The sequence below is a fragment of the Carcharodon carcharias genome, chromosome 39 (assembly GCF_017639515.1).
Source record: "Carcharodon carcharias isolate sCarCar2 chromosome 39, sCarCar2.pri, whole genome shotgun sequence".
Classification (NCBI taxonomy): Eukaryota; Metazoa; Chordata; class Chondrichthyes; order Lamniformes; family Lamnidae; genus Carcharodon; species Carcharodon carcharias.
In genome coordinates this window covers 985,068-1,009,570 of record NC_054505.1, presented here as the reverse complement: position 1 = coordinate 1,009,570, position 24,503 = coordinate 985,068, and the positions used below count along the sequence as shown (strand labels likewise).

The 24,503-nt window shown below is 44.6% G+C and overlaps 1 protein-coding gene across 1 annotated transcript in view; it reads left to right on the top strand.

Moving 5' to 3' along the window:
- Positions 1-24,503, top strand: part of LOC121273095 (basement membrane-specific heparan sulfate proteoglycan core protein-like) — a 72,530-nt gene that overhangs the window by 38,195 nt on the left and 9,832 nt on the right. The window contains exons 9-15 of the mRNA XM_041180060.1: positions 155-448; positions 7,193-7,486; positions 11,622-11,915; positions 12,982-13,275; positions 19,099-19,392; positions 20,557-20,850; positions 23,236-23,532. Of these exons, the coding sequence (XP_041035994.1) occupies positions 155-448; positions 7,193-7,486; positions 11,622-11,915; positions 12,982-13,275; positions 19,099-19,392; positions 20,557-20,850; positions 23,236-23,532 (2,061 nt within the window). The remainder of the gene's footprint in view (positions 1-154; positions 449-7,192; positions 7,487-11,621; positions 11,916-12,981; positions 13,276-19,098; positions 19,393-20,556; positions 20,851-23,235; positions 23,533-24,503) is intronic.

Sequence of the window (24,503 nt, the reverse complement as noted above, 5' to 3'; positions counted from 1 at the left end):
CCCCCAACTCACCCTTTATCGAATCTCATTCGCTGATGAAAACATATCATTCGGTGTGGATCAATTGAATTTCTGCCACCAACAATTACTGTTCATTTTATTCGCGTGATTAATTTTTAATTTTCTGGTCCATTGTTTGTTATGTGTATCGCAGAGCCGCTAAGAAAACCAGTGATAACACTTGATCAATCGACAGGCGTGTATGTAATAGGAGAGACGGTTACCATGACCTGCACTGTGACGGGTGATGATAGGGATAAAACCTTCTATTTTTACAAAGATGGTGTACGGCAGTACTCTAGGCGAAATGATACACGTGACAATACCCGAACATTCCCGGTCACTGATAAAAGAGGCGAAGGGCGATACCAATGTCAATACCAAATTTCCATCGGGGGTCCGGATTCAACATCCCCAAAGAGCGAGGCTGTGAACGTGACTACCACAGGTGAGTGACAGGGAACAGAAGTTGTTAATATGTCTTTTCACCGGGCTTGGCTTATTCACAATCTCAGATCTCTGCATCAAAATTAAACGATCAGTGTTCAGGTAGAGAAATGTTTGCGAAAACCATTGACTTTATTGCTCAAGTCCTGACACTTTCCCTGAAAGAATATGGCCTGAATTCATCCGCTGGGCATCAGTTGCCACTGCAAGTATTGGGATGGGATGGGGAGGGAAGCAGGGGGAGGGGGCAGTTAGCATCTGGAGGAATCTTTCATTGGAGGGGAAAGGGTCCATTGTTGTGTGATGTCATGGTCAACTTCGGTATTGGGTTATGCTCTTTCTGACATCATACTGAGCCCGATTGTCCAACCCCGGCCACGGAGGCAGCCACACAATAGAAAAAATCCCATCACAATACCCACATGTGGTGGGGCAAGGTACACCGTCCAATCCATTCACTGTGTTCAATTCACTCCCCACATTGATGCTACACTACCTGCATTGGTTAACGACCAGCCCCATTCCAGGCTAGAAATCTATTACCCAGTCAGACACTGCCCCTTGCGCCAGTATTGAGGAAGTGCTGCACTTCGGATGTAGTTTTGTTTTCTTTCGGATCTGAGCTTCATAACCCAGGCCCACGCTCTCCTTGTGCCAGTTCTGAGGGAGTGCTCCACTGTCGAATTTGGATGCATATATTCCTTGACTTGAGCTCCATAATCCAGGCTGACAATCCGCTGGTGTAACCCTGAAGATTTGCTGCACTTACAAAGGTAGATGTTTATAATCTACGGTTTGAGATCCATTCCCTATGCTGAATCTGCACCTGGTGCCAGTACTGTGGGAGTGCTGAGCTTCGGGGGAAGATAAATGCTCCAAAGGACGTTAACTCTAGGATCCAAGTTCGCTAAAACATTAAGAGTAAAGTGGGAGAGTTGCAATGTCAGAAGTATCATGTTTCCAGTGAGTCAATAAAAAACGCCTAGAGTACCGCTTCTCAGTTGCGCGGTCCCTCTTGCCCTCACAGAACATCAGTAGTAAGTCCCGCCCTTTCTCCTCTGTCCCAACATGATCCCATCGGAACACATCACTCAATATGTGCACATTATACGGTTACTGTCTCATTATTGTTTATGTGCAAAGGTAATCAGTCTTTGTACTCTTATCAAATTATCACATAGGACAACATTGAAACATTCACTGTGCCCAGTAGAAAACAAGGAGGGGGTAACATAGTAAATAGAGCCCCTTTGTCAAGGTAAGGGAGTTAGAATCTCAGATAAGTGGATCGCTGAATGTCACTATAGGAGCTGAGTGAAGAGGGACAGCGAATATTAATATGTCTATTGAATCACTTCTGGTGTATTAAAATAAAAACCCTTGTTTCACGTTTTCTAACACTGAGAGAATTTGTGTTCATCTCTTGCCCATTCGTGACGCAACACAGTGACCAATTGCTGAATATGTTACCATTAACCACAGAATCAGAAAATGCAGCAGCAGAGACAGGAACTTCTCAGCCCCTCCTGCCTGTGGCGGTACTTTGACGGTGGTGACGTGCCGCATCTTTGGACGTCTGTTATCCATCTGGTGCACACATATATACACACAAACACACAAACAGACACACACACCTGCGAACAGATAAACGCACAAACACAGTAACGCAAACGCACAAACACACAGATGTACACAGACACACATACAGGCACACATACACACACACATACAGACAATCGGAAGTAGATATATACACTGTAGGATTTGAGATCCATAATCCACGCTGACACTCATCACCGCACCCCCCCCCCCCCGCCCCCCCACCACCCCACCGTGTCAGTACTGCGGGAGAGCTGGAGAGCTGCAATGTCGGGTGTCGACGAATTTACTCTTGGACTTGAGCTCCAAAATATGATCCCGCCGGTACCAGCTCTGAGGCAGTGTTGCACTGTCGGAAGCAGATGTACATACTCTCAGAACTGAGCTCCATAATCCAGGCCGACACTCGTCCCCATTGTTAGAACTGAGGGAGCGCTGCATTGTCGGAGGTTGAGTAATCTACTTTCGGTTTTGAGATCCATAATGCAGGCCGACACTCGGCCCCATTGTTAGAACTGAGGGAGCGCTGCATTGTCGGAGGTTGAGAAATCTACTATCGGATTGGATTTCCATAATCCAGGCGGACATTCCCCGTGGTGCCAGTGCTGAGGCAGATATATATACTCTAGTATTAGAGCACCGCAATCTTGGTCAAAACCGCACCCTCCCCTACCACCATCCCTCCCATCCTCATCAAAAAACCCTATAATTGAAATTCGAATGATGACAACGAAACGACTGTGGCAAAAAAGCCACTTGGTCCCTGAATGTCTTTGAGGAAAAGGAATCTTTGGTTCTAACCTGCTCTGGCCAACATAAGACTCCAAAACAACAGCAACGTTGACTCTGACTTGGCCAGGAAAGCCAGTCAGTTCTGGCCGAGCCAGCGATGCCCACCTCACATGAGCGAACAAAAAAAAAACTAGATTTTTGTTTCTACATGAACTATTATTCTCCAAACAATACTAGTCCCACCCGAAAGTCTCAGAACAACAGCAACTTGTATTTATATAGCGCCTTTAAACGGTAAAACGTACCAATTACCCGAAAAGCATGATCAAATGAATTTTGACATCGAGAAGTGGATGGACATTTTAGAACAGATGAATAAAACTGTCGCTGACTAAGTATTTTTTAATAAGCGTCTCCAAGGGGAAGAAGGAAATGCAGAGATATTTAGGCACCAATTTCGAGAGCTTTGGCCCAGGAGGCTGAAGGCGCCAGTTGTGGAGCGATGGTAAGCGGGGCTGCTCAAGGGGCCAGAACTATCCGATTGTCGAGATCTCAGAGGGATTTCTCAGAGGGTTTCAGGAGTTGGAGAATGGTACACAGATAGACAGTGGCCGAGGGCCGTGGAGGGGTTCGAAAATAAGCATCAGGTTGTTCAATCCCAGCCGTTGCTTAATGGCGTATGTGGAGGAGGGGGCGACGTATTGCAGTGAGAATAGGAATCATGGAAGAACGGAACTTTGTGTGAATTAGTTATTTGGTTAGCATCATTTTTATGCAGGGTGCCAGATGTGAGGTCCAAAGGGAGAGACTTGTAATGCACATAGCTGCAGACAGCAAAGACAGCGAGACCGAGATAGGGCTGGAGTCAGCTGGAGTCACGGAGTGCACATAGGCGTACTTAAAGATGGTGCAGATGTAGAGTCGAAAGACTAACACGGGGTCACTAATGATACTAAGATTGTGTGCTGTCCCTGACAGCCCCAGGCAGATGACGCTGAGCAGTCTAGAGTTCGTGCCCAGGGTGTGGAGGGAGCACGTTGGCTTGCGAAGTCACGAAGGCAGATAATATGATTATGAACACCATCACCGCAAGTTATCCCTCCTTGTCTCACGCAACCCCAACATGCAAGTATATCGGCGTTCCCTCAATCAAAGCTCGGTCAAATCCCACTTCCTGCTTCCGCTCAGCATTTAGGGTTTAGCTACACATCACGGACTGCATCACCCCATGGACACTAACCATCAGATTCTCAAAGGCAGTTAGGGACGTGCAACAAATATCAGCCTGGCCAGAGGCACTCACGGCCGGGATGATTGCATAATACCTCCGGTTCTCCAAAGCAACTCCAATGTTTGAAATGTGAATTCGCGTATCTTTTTGGAGTTTTCACTATCCTAATGGTATTCTAACCTCGGGAAAATTAGCAGAAATCTTCAATTCAAATGAAACATTCTCCTTGGTTTACTAGTATCCCAGGGTATAAACTCAGATCCAACATCTCACATTGTGAAGAGAATCCAAACTGAATTATTTTATTTGGCTCTGCTTATTGATTTGTTGCAATACAGAACTGGCAACTCTTTATTTATATGGCATTAGCGCTCCTTATATATGAAATTAGAATTACTGAAATCCAGTAAATAAATTCAACTATGCCATTGATTCTTAAAGCTCAATGGTATTGACTTCCAAATTCCAGGACGGCAATCCGGTGGTAGCACTACTCAAGGAGCGCTGCACTTTCGGAGGGACACGTAAATACTTGAGCACTTGAGCTCCATAGGTCAAGCCGTCATTCCCCCTAGTACCAGCACTGAGGGAGTGCTGCACTGTCGGATGTAGATGTATATACCCACGGACTTAACCTCCATAATCCAGGTCGAAACTCCCCTCCGAGCCAGTACTGAGGGAGTGCTGAACTGATGTTGCTATATTAACTCCCCAGCCAATGACACTTTAAACATGTTTTGCAATCAGCCACTCATCCTTGTTTGCGTGATTTGCTCTGCGTAATTTATCCTCGTTCCTTCCTGTATTACAGCTGTCACGACATATCAATATCAGCTCCTTGACTGTCGAGCTGTTTGGGACGTCCTGAACTCTTGAGCGGCGATTTGGAATGTAATGTGTTGTCTTCCTTTTGTTGCATTCAGATCCCGAACTCTCCATGTGTGGAACCTGATTCCGGGATGGAAAACCTTCTCTTTGCACATATCACTGGTTATTGAGTTCCCAAATGTACTGATGTACATTAGGTTCACATGGCCCATTTGTAATTGTTCTCTTGATTTATTCCACCACAGCTCCACCCATAAAACATTTAACCAACCCACTGGCATGTATTTATCCGGAGCGATGGCGACAATCACTTGCACTGTGACTGAAGATAAGCGCGATAAAGTCTTCGAGTTTTACCGGAATAATGAACTGCTCCACTTTCCTAAAACTTCCACGCATATATAAGGAGCGCCAATACCTTATAAATAAAGAGTTGCCAGTTCTGTATTGCAGCAAATCAATAAGCAGAGCCAAATAAAATAATTCAGTTTGGATTCTCTTCACAATGTGAGATGTTGGATCTGAGTTTATACCCTGGGATACTAGTGAACCAAAGAGAATGTTTTATTTGAATTGAAGGTTTCTGCTAATTTTCCCGAGGTTAGAATAAGATTAGGACAGTGAAAATCTCCAAAAAGATACGCGGATTCACATTTCAAACATTAGAGTTTTGTTTCACTTTCCACTGGGGCTATATACCGAGGAGGGCAGTACAGGTGCCGATATAGAACATCCATCAACAGTCGCTTACTTGGTTCCCCAGTGAGCGAAGCTGTGACCGTGACTATAGCAGGTGAGTGATGCCAAGAGATCATGTTCATATATCTGTTCCCGCTGCTACTTCCACAGATCGAAATTTTACACCGTGTAACAAAATCAAACGTTGAAAAATAGGAGAGAAGGACAACGGAACACTGGTCTGGTGGCCTGATAAGTAGTGTCACTCTTTCTGAACCAAAAGCTTCCGGTTTGAATCCCACTCCAGCAGGCAGCTTGTGCGCCTGCAGATCCTTCCAACACCCCTCTACCTGTGACAGGTGGGGAGTGAAGCAGAGGCTCCTGGTCAGGTATGATGTCGAGTGCCGTTCTTCTGGCTACGGGACAACCATACGTTCCACGAAAATCAAGCTAAGGAAAACAGATATAAGCAGATCAAACTCAGGTGTTTCTGTGCATGGGAAGCTTTCTAATTCTAATTGACCTCTTACTGGGTCCCTCAAAGCCTAGTTTGGGTGAGGGGGACAGTCAGCAGCAGAAAGTACTCTGACACTGTGTAGAGGGATTGAGTAACGTCCGGTGACTTCGTAGCCTATCTCGGGATGGAATTAAGCCATTTTCTGACGTCACAGCGGCCCTGAGTGTGGGACGCCCACCATTTCAGAAATCACATCATTTCCCAATCCCGCCGCAGCCTCCGAGCTGGACGCTGAATCCTCTAATCATGGGGTCTCGTGGCATGTTACTCCCCACGAGGACTTCATTTCGGTTGGCCCATCACCATTAACCATTCCAACTTAGATTGTTCACACTCCCATCTGTGTCAGAAGGACAGCCATTCAACCCAACTCCTGCAATCTCGGCATCCATAATCCAGGCCGACACTCCTCTCTGTGTCCATCCCTAAGTGCCTCTAAGAACCTGACTACGGCAGCCTTCTTAAACCTTTGCACCTCTGGTGTATCGGAAGAGAGTTCCAAGGAATTTGATCCATCTTTCGGATTAAACATTAAAAATAAAACGCCAACTTTCTGCATATCATTTACACATATATTATCTGTGGGCCAAAGTTTCGACGGAATGTTAGTGGGTAATTCACCCCAAAGCCCTGCAGCCAAATATATACCCTTGTAACAACATCACTGAAACAAAAAAAAAACAAATGGTCCTGGCAAAGCAGGATGGTACATTGCAGGAGGAGTGGGTCATTCAGCCAGTCTAGCCTATTCCTCCATTTAATTACATCATGGATGATAATCTACTTGAACGCCCTTTTCCCACCCAGCCCCCATAGCATTTGATGGTATTATTATCCATAAATCTAATCCTCTGTCACACCCTCATTGGTGTTTCTTATAAATTGCTGTGTATATTTTTTCTGCAAAGGTTTGCACATTACAGCTGTGCCTACACTTCCTTAGCTGTTTGTGATGCTGTCAGTTTCTGAAATACGCCTTGAAATGATTTTTTTTTCATTATTTTGGAATCAAGCCCCGAGCTCTACCTTTCTGGAATCTCAGATCCGGATCTAAACAGTTTCTTTCCATACAGATAAACTAAAGTTGCTTTTACCAACACTGACAGTACATAAGATTCTCTACCCATTTAAAATTGTTCTTCACATTTAATTTACCACAGATCGGCTAGAAAAGCCACGGATAAATCTTAATAAAAGGAATGGGGTGTATGTAATAGGAGAGACGGTCACCATTACATGCACTGTGATTGGAGATGTTCGGAAGAAAACCTTCTATTTTTATAAAGATGAAGAACTGCAGGTCTCCCGGCAAATTGTCACAAAAGTGAATATTGGAACAGTCCAGGTTACTGGTAGAAGTAGCGAAGGGCGATACCGATGTCAGTATGAAATTGTGATGGAAGGTCGGCATCTAATATCGACAAAGAGTGAGGCTGTGACCGTGATTACCACAGGTGAGTGACAGGGAACAGTGATTGTAAATATGCCCACTCGCCAGGCTTGGCATCTTGACAAATCCAGCTCCCATCCTCAAAATGAAATGGTCAGTGTTCGGGGATAAGAGAATATGTGAAAACCATGAACTTCATTGTTCAAGTCCTGGCAAATTCCCTGAAAGAATGGGCGTTGAATGCACCCTCTGCGCAGCAACTATCACTGCAAGTGTTGAGGTGGGAAGGGGAGGAAAGCAGGAGGAGGGTGTGAGGTGGCCGTCAGCAGCTGAAGGATTGTGTCACTGAAAAATGACTTTCCATTGTTCAGTGAGATCGTGCAATACCTTGGGATTGGATTCAGCTCTTTCATCATACTGGGCCCGAGTGTCCATCCCGACCATTGAGGCGGTCGCAAAATAGAGAAACAACATCACAAAACCCACATGCGGTGGGGCATGATGTACTGTCCAATTTTTTCAGCGTTTGCCTTTCATTCTCCACATTGATACTTGCTCGAGGTTTTATTATCTTGATGTACATCAACAGGTGTCCAATCACCACAAATACCAAAACATTAATATTCCCGAATGCCAGTGCAAGTCACATCGGGCAATACCAGTTTCAGTAGAGAATTACAGCCCTGAGCAGGCAGTTACATTCCAAACAGAGCCGGGCTGTCATGGTGAAAATAGTAGGTTGAGATACAGGGTCAGATATTTAAAAATGTCTATTTACGAACTTGTTATTTTCAAATAATCGAGGTTGTTTTCACTGTAACAAAATGAATCAATTTAAATAGGCGGCAGCACGGAGGGCGCGCGGCTTGTGGGCTGGGGGTTCAGTTGATCTCAGTGTTCATTCCACAATTGTGGACGATTGGGTATAGTTTCATCTGCTGTACATGGACTGTGATTGTAGGGGCTGGGTTGGGCAGGAGGGGACAGTCAGCAGCTGAAGTGTTCTGAAACAAGTGGAAACTGGTGCCCATTGGGGGGGGCAAAAGATAACATATTTACATTGGTAGCACTCTAGTCTGAATGATCAAGCAATGGAGCCAATTTTCACTTCAGCTCGTGAACTCCAAAATTGCAGCCCGACACTCCCCATAATCCAGACCGACACTCGCACAGGTGCAGGTATTGAGGGACCACTGCACTTTCGGAGGTAGATGTATAGACTCTGGGGCTTCAGCTCCATAATTCAGGCCGACACTCCCCCCGGTTCCAGTACTGAGGGAGCGCTACACAGTCGGAGATAGATGTATATACTCTTGGGCTTGAGCTCCATAAATCAGGCCGACAACCCCCGGTGTCAGTACTGAGGGATTGCTGCACTGTCAGAGGCTTTTTTTTATTTACTCTAGGGGTTGAGCTACATAAAGCAGGCCGACACTCCCCTGTGACAGTACTGAGGAATTGTTTCACTTTCAAATGTAAGAAATTTGAATGGGCCCTGAATTAACCCGCTGGCATCAACTACCATTGCAAATATTGAGAGGGGAAGGGGAGGAAAGCAGCAGGAATGTGTGAGGGGACATTCAGAAGCTGATGGATTCTGTCACTGGGGGAGGTGCTGTCCATTGTTGGGTGACATCACGGTCTTACTCGGGTTTGTGTGATGCTCCTTCTGATATCATTCTGGGTGCGAGTGTCCAACGCCAACCAGTGAAGCGGTCAAGCAAGAGAGACTCCTCATCCCAAAACCTACATGTAGTGTGACATGATGTACCGTCCAATTCTTTCACTGTTTGGTTTCATTTTCCACGTTGATGGTGAAATTATCAGCAGTTGTCATGGACTATCTTCCTTAATGTCCTTACCAGGTCTGCAGCACGCTACCCTAAACCAGAAGGTTGTGTGATCAACCATTCCTCCAGATTTAGCTCCATGGTCCAGGAAGTCTCACAGGCAATGTGTCATTACTGATGTAGTGCTGCGCTGTCGTTGGGAGATGTATATGCTCGAGGAGTTGAGTTCCATTACCCAAACCAACACTACACCCGCTCCGCGCCCACACCCCTACCACAACAACCACCCACCACCCGCCACCCCACCCCACAACCCCATGCATCCACTGCCCCCGCTGCCAATACTGAGTGACTGCTTTACTGCCTCATGTAGATATATATCATCTTGGACTTGAGCTCCATATTCCAACTCAACACACCCTCGGTGCCAGTACTGAGGGAGTGTCCGAACTCTGCTATTTCTAATAGTACTTTAAAATAGGTTCCTCTCTGCAATTGTCTGTTGCACTAAAATAAACAGCTGCATTATTGCCAGTCACATCAGTTGGAACTTCTCTTCCGTATCCTGGGCCAAATACACATCCTTAAAAAAACAGCACTGAAGGAAAATAATGTTGATTCTCCTGTCATTAATTTATTTCAGTTCCTGGGATCTTGCTCTGCCCAACTCTGCCTCTAAGAATCGTTGATTATTATAACGAATGTACTTCAGTTGGACTTAATCAGGTGCGGAGCAGTTCGGGAAGTCCCGAGTCCCTGATTGGCGTTTATAAATGTGTTTGCTAATCCTTCATAATCAAATCCTGATCTCAACATTTCTAAATTCTCAGACACTTGTAAACACGTTCTCTCGACACAGATCAATTAATCCTTTTATGTACCTTTGAAGACTGATCCAATTCAGATTGTTCCTTCAATTCATTTTGCCAAAGATCGGCTAAAAGCCCCAGTGATATATCTTGATCAAACCACAGGGATGTATGCAGTAGGATAGTCGATCAACATGACCTGCTTCAAGGCTGCAGATGATTGCGAGAAAAAAAAAATATTTTTATAAAGGATATCACCAGCTGTCCTCTAGCCCAATCATCACAAATACCTACACTATAAGGTTCAAGAATACCCGCTCAAGCTACCGCGAACAATACCAATGTCTATACAGACTTACCGTCGAGAGCAGGCAGTTAGATTCCAGAGAGAGCCAGGCTGTAACGTTGACAATAGCAGGTGATTGAGAGGGAACAGAGATTTAAACATTCCTGTTAATGATGTGTGTATTATCAAATAATCAATACTATACTCACTGTAACATTATGACTGGTTTCAAATAATCGGGGAGGGTATCCAATTGATCTGCGACCTCATTCACAATTGATGCCGATGGGATTTGAATTCATCCGCTGTAAATCGACTGTGATTGCAGGGGCTGGGGTGGGCAGACCCGGGAGGCAGGAGTGTGGTGTGAGGGGGCAGCCAGCAGCTGCAGTGTTCTGCCTATTGTCCATTAGCGGGAGATGTCTCTGTCTTAATTGGAATTGGATTAGGCCCGTTGTGACATCAGAGATCCTTTCCACACCTCGGTGTTGTATTGTCCCTTCATTCCCATGCATTGGATTTATTTCCATGCATTGATATCTTCGATGCGTTTGGACTATCTCAACGGAATAAAAAAAAAACTCACCTCCTTCGAGAGCACTCTTGCCTAAATTATATGGCAATGGAGACAAATTTCACTTGAGCTCGTGAGCTGCAAAAGTGCCCCACAGTGCCAGCAATGAGGGAGTGCTGCACTGACGGAGGAAGATGTATGTACTCCTGGATTTCAGCCATGTTACCTGAGTGAACATCCCAATCAACACCACCCCACCCTAACGGCCACCCAGGCCGTTGCCTTTACTGAGGGACTGTCTGACCTCTCCCAGTTCTATAATGAATGAAAAACGAGGGAACAGTCTGCAATGTCGTGTTCAGATCAATAAGCATAGTTGTGAGTCATGTCAGTGGGAACTTCGCTTCCGTATCAATGGGCCAAACACACATCCTTAAAACAACATCACTGAAGGAAGCATCACGTTAACTGTCCCGTCATTAATTGACGTCCGTTCATGGGATCTTGCCCAGCTCAAAACTGATGTTAGGAATGGTCGATTGCCTTAACGATTGCCTTTCAGTCGGACTTTATCAGCTGCGGAGCAGTTAGGAAAGCTCCGTTTTCCGGATTGGCGTTTATAAATGTGTTCGCTTAACCTCCTTCCTTCGTCATCAATTCCTGATCACAACATTTGTGAATTCTCAAACACGTGTAGACACCTTGTCTCGACACATCAATTAATGTGCTTATAACCTACTTCTGTACATAGAAAGACTCTGATTCATTTCAAATTGTTCCTTCAATTCGTTTTACCGCAGATCCGCTAAAAATCCCAGTGATATCTCTTGATCAAAAAACCGGGGTGTATGCAGTAGGAGAGACGATCACCATGACCTGCACTGTGACTGGAGATAATCGCCAGAAAAGGTTCTATTTTTATAAAAGATATCAACAGCTGTCCTCTAGTCCGTACATCACAAAAACCAATACTTTAACATTTGCGAATACCAGTCCAAGCCACAGCGGACAATACCAATGTAAATACAGAACTGCCGTCCAGAGCAGGCAGTTCGATTCCAAACAGAGCCAGGCTGTATTGGTGACCATAGCAGGTGAGCGATAGGGAGACAGAGATTTCAGCATTTCTATTTATAGCGTGTGTATTCTCAAATCATCAGTATTTCATTCACTGTAACAATATGACTCGTTTCAAATAAACTGGGATGGAGCCCAAATGATCTGCGATCTCATTGCACAATTGTGATCGATGGGGGCTGAATTCTCCCGCTGTACATTGACTGTAATTGCAGGGGATGGGGTAGGCAGGAGGGGAAGATAGAAGTATGGTTTAAGGGGACAGTCAGCAGCTCAAGTGCTCTGTCACCGCCGGAAGCTAGTGCCCATTGGCGGGAGATCTCAGAGTCTTAATTGTGATTGTGTTAGGGCCGTTAGGACATCAAAGATACCTTCCATATCTCGGTACTGAATGGTACCTTCACGCTTCTGCATTGGCTTCGTTTCCATAAGTTGATGCAATCGATGTGGTTGGGCTAACTCAACTGAAAATAAAAACTTATCTACTTTGGTAGCGTTCTCACCCTCGCCTGATTTATCAGGCAATGTGGCTAACTTTCACAACAGCTCGTGAGCTTCGCAAATGTTGTCCGGCTCGCAACCCATTGCCAGCACTGAGGGAGTGCTGCACTGACGGAGGTAGATGCATATCTCGGACTTAATCTCCACAATCCAAGTCGAAACTCCCCCCTGTGCCAGTACTGAGGGTGTGGTGCACTGTTGTTGCTATATTAGCTCCCCAGCCAATGACAATTTAAACACCTTTTGTAATGAGCAATCATCCTTTTGCAATCATCCTTGTTTGCGGGATCTTGCTCTGTGTATTTTTTCCGCGTTTCTTCTGTATTACAGCTTTCACGACATTTTAATATCAGTTCTTTACCTGTAGCACTGTTTGTGACGTCATGAATTTCTGAACGTCGATTTGGAATGAAATTTGTTGTATTCTTTTTGTTGTAATCAAATCCCGACCTCTCCATGTGTGGAATATAGTTCCTAGATGGAAAACCTCCTCTTTGCACATATCAATGGTTATTGAGTTCACAATGTACTGCTGTACATTAGGTTCATTTGTAATTGTTCTCTTGATTTATTCCACCACAGCTCTGCCCATAAAACCAGTCATCACATTGAACCAACCGACTGGCGTGTATTTACCTGGAGAGAAGGGGTCCATAACCTGCATTGTGACTGGAGATAAGCGCGATAAATTCTTCAAGTTTTACCGGAATAATGAACTGCTCCACTTCGCTAAAACTGGCACACAGGGCAGTTTTGTTGCACTTTCCATTGGGGCTACATACCGAGGTGGGCAGTACAGGTGCCAATATAGTACATCCATCAACAGTCGCTTACTTGTTTCCCCAATCAGCGAGGCTGTGACCGTGACTATGGCAGGTGAGTGATGCCAACAGATCGTATTCATATATCTCTTCCCACTGCTACTTCCACAGATCTATCTGTTTCACCGTGTAACAAGATCAAACGCAGAATATTAGGAGAGAAGGATAACAGAACACGGCTCTGGTGGCCTCATAATTAGTGTCACTCTCTCTGAGCCAGAAGCTTCCGGTTTGAATCCCACTCCAGCAGGTAGATTGTGGGTCTGCAGATCCTACCAACATCCCTCTACCTGTGACAGGCGGTGAGTGAAGGAGAGGCTCCTGGTCAGGTATATTGTGGAGGGCCGTTCATCTGGCTTGAGGACAACCACACGTTCCACGAAAACCAAGCTAAGGAAAACAAATATAAGCAGATCAACCTCTGGTGTCCATGAGCATCGGAAGCTTCCTAATTCTAACTGACCTCTCGGCTGGGTCCCTCAAAGCCTAGTTTGGGTGAGGGGAACATTCAGCAGCTTAAAACGTTCTCACACTGCGTGGAGGGATTGAGTAATGTCCTGTGACTTCACAGCCTACCTCGGGATTGAGTTAAGCATTTTCTGATGGCACGAGGGCCCGGAGTGTGGGACGCCACCATTTCAGAAATCACATCATCTCCCAAACCCACCACAGCCTCCATGCTGGACACTGAATCCTCTAATCATGAGGTCTCATGGCATGTTATTCCACACAAGGATTTCCATTTCGGTTGGCCCATCACCATTAACTTTTCCAATGTAGTTTGTTCACATTCTTATCTGCGTCAGAAGGACAGCCATTCAACCCAACTTCTGTAATCTTGGCATCCATAATCTAGGCCATCTCTCCTCTCTGTGCCCATCCCTAAATATTTCTGAGAACCTGACTAAGAGCAACCTTTGCACCTGTGATGTATCGGAAGAGAGTTCCAAGGATTTTGATCCATCTTTCGGATTAAAGTTTAAAAAAGACGCAACATTCAGCATATTATTTAGATATATAATACCTGTGGGCCAAAACGTCGACGGAATGTTAATGGGTAATTCACCCCAAAACCCTGCAACCAAATATTTGCCCTTGAACTAACATCACTGAAACAAAAAGCACATTGTCCTGGCAAAGGAGGTGGAACATAATAGGAGGAGTGGGTCATTCGGCCAGTCGAGTCTGTTCCTCCATTTAATTACATCATGGCTAATAAGCTACTTGAACGCCACATTCCATCGCAACCCCCATAGTACTTGATGGTATTATTATCCATAAATCTGTCACACCTTAATTGGTGTTTCTTACAACTTGCTGTGTACATTTTTTCTACAAAGTTTTGCACATTACAGATGTGACTAGACTTCCTTGGCTGTTTGTGGTGCTATCAATTTCTGAAATACGCCTGGAAAAATTTTTTATTTCTTCAATATTTTGGAATCAAGCCCCCTGTTCTCCCTTTGTGGAATCTCAGATCCGGATGTTAACATTCTTTTTCCATACAGAAAAGCTAAATTGGTGTTACCAACACCGACGGTACATAATATTCTCTGCCCCCATTTAAAATTGTTCTGCACATTTAATTTACCACAGATCGGCTAAGAAAGCCATGATAACTCTGAAACAAAGCAAAGGGGTATATGTAATAGGAGCAACGGTCACCATTAACTGCATTGTGATTGGAGACGTTCTCAAGAAAACCTTCTATTTTTCTAAAGATGAAGAACTGCAGTACCCCTGGCAAATTGTCACAAAAGTGAATATTGGAACATTCCACGTTACTGGTAGAAGTAGGGAATGGTGATATTGATGTCAATATGGTATGTCGTTCGATGGACGGCATCTAACATCCACAAAGAGCGAAGCTGTGACCGTGACTATCGGAGATAAGTGACAGGAAACAGAGATTGTAAATATATCTACTCGCCAGGCTTGGCATCTTGACAAATCCAGCTCCCGTCCTCAAAATGAAATGGCCAGTGTTTGTGGAGAGGAGAATATGCAAAAACCAGGAACTTCATTGTTCAAGCCCTGAGACATTCCCTGAGGTGGGAAGGGGAGGAATGCAGGAGGAGGGTGTGAAGGAGCAGTCAGCAGCTGAAGGATTGTGTCACTGGGGAATGGCTTTCCATTGCTCAGTGAGATCGTGCAATACCTTGGGATTGGATTCAGCTCTTTCATCATACTGGGCCCGAGTGTCCATCCCGACCATTGAGGCGGTCACAAAATAGAGAAACAACATCACAAAACCCACATGCGGTGGGGCATGATGTACTGTCCAATCTTTTCAGCGTTTGCCTTTTATTCTCCACATTGATACTGGCACGAGGTGTTATTAGCTTGATGTACATCAACAGGTGTCCTCTAGTCCAATCACCACAAATACCAAAACTTTAATATTCCCGAATGCCAGTCCAAGCCACAACGAACAATACCAATTTCAGTACATAATTACTGCCCTGAGCAGGCAGTTAAATTCCAAACATAGCCGGGCTGTCACGGTGAAAATAGCAGGTTGAGAGACCGAGTCAGATATTTAAAAATGTCTATTTACGATCTTGGAATTTTCAAATACTCAAATTTTTATTCACTGTAACAAAATGAATCAATTTAAATAGTCAGTAGCACGGACGGCAACGTGGCTTGTGTGTTGGGGATTCAGATGATCTCAGTGTTCATTCCACAGTTGTGGACAATTGGGTTTAGTTTCACCCACTGTGCATAGACTGTAATTGTAGGGGCTGGGTTGGGCAGGAGGGGACAGTCAGCAACTGGAGTGTTCTGAAACAAGTGGAAAGTGGTGCCCGTTGGGGGGCAAAAGATAACATATTCACATTGGTAGCACTCTAGTCTGAATGATCAGGCAATGGAGCCAATTTTCACTACAGCTCGTGAACTCCAAAATTGCAACCCGACACTACCCATAATCCAGACCGACACTCCCACCGGTGCAAGTATTGAGGGACCACTGCACTTTCGGAGATAGATGTATATGCTCTTGGGCTTGAGCTCCATAAACGAGGCCAATGCTCCCCGGTGTCAGTACTGAGGGATTGCTGCATTGTCAGAGGTTTTTTTTATGTACTCTAGGGTTTGAGCTACATAAAGCAGGCCGACACTCCCCTGGTGACAGTACTGAGAGAATGTTTCACTTTCGAATGTAGGAAATTTGAATGGGCCCTGAATTAACCCGCTGGGAAATCAACTACCACTGCAAATATTGAGATTGAAAGAGGTGGAAAGCAGGAGGAATGTGTGAGGGGACAGTCAGAAGCTGATGGATCCTGTCACTGGGGGAGGTGCTGTCCATTGTTGGGTGATGTCACGGTCTGTGTGATGCTCCTTCTGATATCATTCTGGGTGCGAGTGTCCAACGCCAACCAGTGAAGCGGTCAAGCAAGAAAGACTCCTCATCCCTAAACCCACATGTAGTGCGGCATGGTGTACCGTCCAATTCTTTCACTGTTTGGTTTTATTTTCCACGTTGTTGAAATTATCAGCAGTTGTCATGGACTATCTTCCTTAATGTCTTTACCGGGACTGCAGCACGCAACCCTAAACCAGAAGGTTGTGTGATCAACCACTCCTCCAGTTTTAGCTCCATGATCCAGGAAGTCTCATAGGCAATGTGTCATTACTGATGTAGTGCTGCACTGTCGGTGGGTGATGTATATGCTCTAGGAGTTGAGTTCCATTACCCAAGCCATCACTACACCCACTCCGCGCCCACACCCCCACCATGCCAACCACCCACCCCCGCCCCCCACCCCATAACCCCACGCATCCACTGCCCCCACTGCCAATACTGAGTGACTGCTTTACTGCCTCAAGTAGACATATATCATCTTGGACTTGAGCTCCATATTCCATCCCAACACACCCTCGGTGCCAGTACTGAGGGAGTGTCCGAAATCTGCTATTTCTAGTAGAACATTTAAAATACGTTCCTCTCTGCAATTGCCTGTTGAGCTAAAATAAACAGCGGCATTATTGCCAGTCACATCAGTTGAAACTTCGCTTCCGTATCCATGGGCCAAATACACATCCTTAAAACAACAGCACTGAAGGACAAATAACGTTGATCCTCCCGTCATTAACTTATTTCAGTTCCAGGGATCTTGCTCTGCCCAAATCTGCTTGTATGAATCGTCGATTATCATAACGAATGCACTTCAGTCGGACTTAATCAGGTGCGGAGCTGTTAGGGAAGCCCTGAGTCCCTGATTGGCGTTTATAAATGTGTTTGCTTATCCTCATTGCTTCATAATCAAATCCTGATCTCAACATTTGTGAATTCTCAGACACTTGTAAACACGTTCTCTCGACACAGATCAATTAATCTTTTTATAACCTACTAATGTAAATGTGAAGACTGATCCATGTCGGATTGTACCTTCAATTCATTTTGCCACAGATCCGCTAAAAGCCCCACTGAAATATCTTGATGAACCCACAAGTGTGTATGCAGTAGGAGAGTCGATCAACATGACCTGCTCCTTGACTGCAGATGACTGCGAGAAAAAAATATATATATTTTTATAAAGGATATCACCAGCTGTCCTCTAGCCCAATCATCACAAATACCTACACTATAAGATTCAAGAATACACGCCCAAGCGACCGCGAACAGTACCAATGTCAATACAGACTTACCGTCCAGGCAGGCAGTTAGATTCCAAAGAGAGCCAGTCTGTAACGGTGACAATAGTAGGTGAGTGAGAGGGAACAGTGAATTAAACATTCCTGATAATGGTGTGTGTATTATCAAATAAACAATATTTTACTCACTGTAACATTATGACTGGTTTCAAATAATCGGGGAGGGTATCCAATTGATCTGCGACCTCATTCACAATTGAGGCCGAATGGATTTGAATTCATCCGCTGTAAATCGACTGTGATTGCAGGGGCTGGGGTGGGCAGCCCCGTGAGGCAGGAGTGTGGTGTGAGGGGGCAGCCAGCAGCTGCAGTGTTCTGCCTATTGTCCATTAGCAGGAGATCTCGCTGTCTTAATTGGAATTGGATTAGACACGTTGTGACATCAGAGATCCCTTCCACACCTCGGTGTTGTATTGTCCCTTCATTCCCATGCATTGGATTTATTTCCATGCATTGATATCTTCGATGCGTTTGGACTTTCTCAACAGAATAAAAAAAAACTTACCTCCTTCGAGAGCACTCTTGCCTGAATTATATGGCAATGGAGACAAATTTCACTTGAGCTAGTGAGCTGCAAAATTGCCCCACAGTGCCAGCAATTAGGGAGTCCTGCACTGACGGAGGATGATGTATGTACTCCCGGACTTCAGCCATGTTACCTGAGTGAACATCCCAATCAACACCACCCCACCCTAACGGCCACCCAGGCCGTGGCCATTACTGAGGGACTGTCTGACCTCTCCCATTTCTAAAGTGAATGAAAAACGAGGGAACAGTCTGCAATGTCGTGTTCAGATACAATAAGCATAGTTGTGAGTCATGTCAGTGGGAACTTCACTTCCGTATCAATGGGCCAAACACACTTCCGTATAACAACGTGAAGGAAGCATCACGTTAACTGTCATTAATTGACGCCCGTTCATGGGATCTTTCCCATCTCAAATCTGCTGGTAGGAATGGTCGATTGCCTTAACGATTGCCTTTCAGTCGGATTTTATCAGCTGTAGAGCTGTTAGGAAAGCTCCGTTTTCCGGATTGGCGTTTATAAATGTGTTCGCTTAACCTCCTTCCTTCGTCATCAATTCCTGACCTCAACATTTGTGAATTCTCAAACACTTGTCTCGACACAGATCAATTAATGTGTTTATAACCTACTTCTGTACATAGAATGACTCTGATCCATTTCAAATTGTTCCTTCAATTCATTTTACCGCAGATCCGCTAAAAATCCCAGTGATATCTCTTGATCAAAAAACCGGGGTGTATGCAGTAGGAGAGACGATCACCATGACCTGCACTGTGACTGGAGATAATCGGCAGAAAAGGTTCGATTTTTATAAAGGATACCGACATCTGTCCTCTAGTCCGTACTTCACAAGTACCAATACTTTAACATTTGCGAATACCAGTCCAAGCCACAGCGGACAATACCAATGTAAATACAGAACAGCCGTTCAGAGCAGGCAGTTCGATTCCAAACAGAGCCAGTCTGTAACGGTGACAATAGTAGGTGAGTGAGAGGGAACAGTGAATTAAACATTCCTGATAATGGTGTGTGTATTATCAAATAAACAATATTTTACTCACTGTAACATTATGACTGGTTTCAAATAATCGGAGAGGGTATCCAATTGATCTGCGACCTCATTCACAATTGAGGCCGATGGGATTTGAATTCATCCGTTGTAAATCGACTGTGGTTGCAGGGGCTGGGGTGGGCAGCCCCGTGAGGCAGGAGTGTGGTGTGAGGGGGCAGCCAGCAGCTGCAGTGTTCTGCCTATTGTCCATTAGCAGGAGATCTCGCTGTCTTAATTGGAATTGGATTAGACACGTTGTGACATCAGAGATCCCTTCCACACCTCGGTGTTGTATTGTCCCTTCATTCCCATGCATTGGATTTATTTCCATGCATTGATATCTTCGATGCGTTTGGACTTTCTCAACAGAATAAAAAAAAACTTACCTCCTTCGAGAGCACTCTTGCCTGAATTATATGGCAATGGAGACAAATTTCACTTGAGCTAGTGAGCTGCAAAATTGCCCCACAGTGCCAGCAATTAGGGAGTCCTGCACTGACGGAGGAAGATGTATGTACTCCCGGACTTCAGCCATGTTACCTGAGTGAACATCCCAATCAACACCACCCCACCCTAACGGCCACCCAGGCCGTGGCCATTACTGAGGGACTGTCTGACCTCTCCCATTTCTAAAGTGAATGAAAAACGAGGGAACAGTCTGCAATGTCGTGTTCAGATACAATAAGCATAGTTGTGAGTCATGTCAGTGGGAACTTCACTTCCGTATCAATGGGCCAAACACACTTCCTTATAACAACGTGAAGGAAGCATCACGTTAACAGTCATTAATTGACGTCCGTTCATGGGATCTTGCCCATCTCAAATCTGCTGGTAGGAATGGTCGATTGCCTTAACGATTGCCTTTCAGTCGGATTTTATCAGCTGTAGAGCTGTTAGGAAAGCTCCGTTTTCCGGATTGGCGTTTATAAATGTGTTCGCTTAACCTCCTTCCTTCGTCATCAATTCCTGACCTCAACATTTGTGAATTCTCAAACACTTGTCTCGACACAGATCAATTAATGTGTTTATAACCTACTTCTGTACATAGAAAGACTCTGATCCATTTCAAATTGTTCCTTCAATTCATTTTACCACAGATCCGCTAAAAATCCCAGTGATATCTCTTGATCAAAAAACCGGGGTGTATGCAGTAGGAGAGACGATCACCATGACCTGCACTGTGACTGGAGATAATCGCCAGAAAAGGTTCGATTTTTATAAAGGATACCGACAGCTGTCCTCTAGTCCGTACTTCACAAGTACCAATACTTTAACATTTGCGAATACCAGTCCAAGCCACAGCGGACAATACCAATGTAAATACAGAACTGCCGTCCAGAGCAGGCAGTTCGATTCCAAACAGAGCAAAGCTGTATCGGTGACCATAGCAGGTGAGCGATAAGGAAACATAGATTTCAACATTTCTATTTATAGCGTCGGTATTCTCAAATCATCAATATTTCATTCACTGTAACAATATGACTAGTTTCAATTAATACGGGAGGGAGCCAAGTGACCTGTGAACTCATTGCACAATTGTTACCGAGGGAGGCTGAATTCACCCGCTGTACATTGACTGTGATTGCAGGTGATGGGGTGGGTAGGAGGGGAAGACAGAAGTATGGTGGAAGGGGACAGTCAGCAGCTCAAGTGCTCTGTCACCGCGGGAAGCTAGTGCCCATTGGCGGGAGATCTCAGAGTCTTAATTTTGATTTTGTTAGGCCCGTTATGACATCAAAGATACCTTCCATATCTCGGTGCTGATTGGTACATTTTTGCCTCTGTACTGGCTTTATTTCCATAAATTGATACAATCGACGTGGTTGGGCGATTTCAACTGAAAAAAGAAAACTTATCGACTTTGGTAGCGTTCTCACCCTCGCCTGATTTATCAGGCAATGGGGTCAACTTTAACAGCAGCTCGTGAGCTTCACAAATGTTGCCCGGCTTGCCCCCCATTGCCAGTACTGTGAGAGCACTGCGTTGTCTGATGTATATGCACATATTCTGTGCCTTGAGTTCCATTATCCAGGCCGAGACTCCCACGGTGCTAGTACTAAGGGAGTGGTGCACTTTCGGACTTCGATTCATATGCTTTAGGACTTGAGTTCCATTATCCAAGCCTATTCACTCACTCTTGGTAAGTGAAAAAGGAACATGTTTCATATTGTTTAACAGTCACAGAGAGGGGCTTTTAGTTCATCTCTTGTCAAATCCTCATCCGACACACTGACCAATTACTGCAAGTGTCTCCATTAATCTCAGAATCAGAAAAAGCAGCAGCAGAGATTGAGACCACTCGACCCATCCTGCCTGTTGTGGCTCTTTGAAACAGCTATCAACTTTTTTCTGTATTCGTTCCTGAGGTGTTATAATAGCTGGGAACGGGAACATTTATTTCAGATTCCTAGTTGCCCTTTAGAAGCCAAGTTATCTGCACTGCCAGGCATTTGTCATAAAATTTCTGCCAAGTTATCCCACAGCAATGTTTATCCAGCTCACTCTGCGAGTTCCTGTTGGATCTACTTTTACCTCACTTCCAGAGAGGACATTCCAAATTCTAACAAAATGCTGCATTAACACGGTTTTTCTCATATTCCATCCGTTTCTTTTTCAATCACCTGAAATCTATGTTATCTGGTTACTAAATACTCTAACACTAAAAACAATTGTTCCTTCTTTACTTTATCAAGCCCTTAATGATTTTTTTAAATCTCTTTGAAAATCTCAGTTTATCTTCTCTGAACTACGAGAAAATTCCAAGCTTCTCCAGTCTTCTGCATACCATCCTTTCTGAAAACATTCTAGTTAATGTCCTCTTCCTCTTTGACGAGGCATGGTTACCCTTCCCATACGGTGACGCCCATAACTGGACACAAAATTCCAAATAATGGTTAACCAGCCAAATAATAGCAAAATTCGGCGGATGCTGGAAATCTGAAATAAGAACATAGAATGCTGGAGGGCTCAGCAGAACTGGTAGCATCTATAGAGATAGAAACAGGGTTAACACTTAGCGTCTGTATGACGCTTCTTCAGAGTTGAAGAGGATGTGGAGAAGTTGGAGCAGAATAGAAGGGCAGTGATAAGTGGGTGCACAGGACAGATTGACCAAAATGTCATGTAGAAAAGACAAATGGAGTGTTAATTGTAGCGTTTAAGACTAAAGTGCTAAAAGTGAAAGAAAGGTAAGATAGCAGAAAGTGTTAATGGGAGAACAAGTGTCAACACACTGAAAGCAAAATAGGTTACAGATGGCCTTGTGGGGGTCAGGGCATGGGGAATATGTGAAAATGGAGGAAAGGGTTCATGGTCTGAGTTTGTTGAATCAGTGTTAAGTCTAAAAGTCTGAAAAGTTCCCAATTAACACTTTGTTACCCTAACTTTATGCCATTATGAGCGCCCTTTTAGTCTTTCACACTGTCATTACCATACCGTTGGTTTTGTGTCCATGATATTTTTTTTCAAATTTCTCTTCAGTTTCCACCTTCCTGCGACCTTCTATCTTGCTCCAGATGCTCCACCGCTTTCACTGTCTCATCCTTCACATTCATAATTCTCTTTAACTCTGAAGAAAGCATACGGACTGGAAAGTTTAACCCTGTTTATCTATTCACAGATGATGTCTGATTCTTGGCCGCATTGTTGTTTTGATATGAGGACTAAGCATTGTTTTATGAAATTTTGTCAAATGTTTTTTGTGAATTTCATTTTTTGACAAACTACAGTCTTGAATTTGGAACAAGTCGGTACTATCTCTTCGATTCCAATTTCAGAACTTCCCGAACCATACATATCCGTCGATTCTAGCGCTGTTATTCGGAGTCAAGCTGTCACATTTAAGTGTACAAGCCCCGGGGACAATCCTGCCATTACATTTTACCTGTACAGACAAGGGGATGCGAATCACTATGGTATCAAGCCTGCTGCTTCAGGGATCAATTCTGTCACCTTCACTATCAGGAATGTCGATCACTCTGAGATAGGAAATTATACCTGCCGGTATGAAGCACTGATTAACGGAAGAAACCTATCCTCGGCTCAGAGTGACGCTGTGCACATCACTGTTACAGGTGAGTGGGATTCCCAGTTAAAGTAACCATCCGACTGTAAAAAAAGGTGTTGCTGTGTTTCAATCTGTGCCCTTTCCTCACGACATTAACACACTTAACATTTCAAACTGGCTTGAAAGTGAGAGCAGCGTGTTCTCTTCTCCATGTCCAGTATTGACCCAATGAAAATTACACTTGTTCCCATAGGACTGGATTAACAGGATAATGACCTGGTAGTATGTATGCAGTTAATATCCAATGGCGAGCTAGTGGATACAATGACGCAAATAATAAGTGGGCCAAATGCAATTGATCATTCTGCTGCTTCATTCCAGCGAGGGTATTGGCTCGCCCCCTTGGGATGACTCCCACACACCTCCCACTACTCCGCCCCACCCCCGCCCCCCACCCCTTACCAACCCCATTGCTGATTGGCTGCTTTTGAAACAGTGTTTTCGTGTGGGACATTTAGAGATGGGAGGGGAGACGGGCTGTAGATACCAAAGGCTGCGGCAGGTTATCCAAACAATGGAAAGCCTAAAGACAAACTTCAAAATGGATCAGCAGCGTGGGAGTTGCTGCACCGCCTGACGTGGGAACAATCTTCATTGGTGACTGAATAGAATGGTTCGAAAAAGTTAAACAGGGAGCAGTTCCATATACGGGCGGGAGAGTTTCTAAGCAGGGAACACAGACAAAAGGTAATTGCATTAATTTGTAAGCAAGAAGATTTTTTTTGTGTGATCTGCAACACTGTGGAATACGATTCTGCAGTTTCCAATACTTAAATCAAAAATCTTATTGGAATAATGTTACAGGGCAATGAAGAAAGTGCAAATGGGGTTGGGTTGTGTGAAGTATTGATCCTGTCCTTTTAGTTCTCAGCACAGTCATGAGGACCGAGAGGCTCCCTCCTCTGTCTCTTAATTTTATGACTCTCACTTCATCTCTCCAACTATCTCTCTCTCTCTCTCTTAGTCACACTCTCTCTC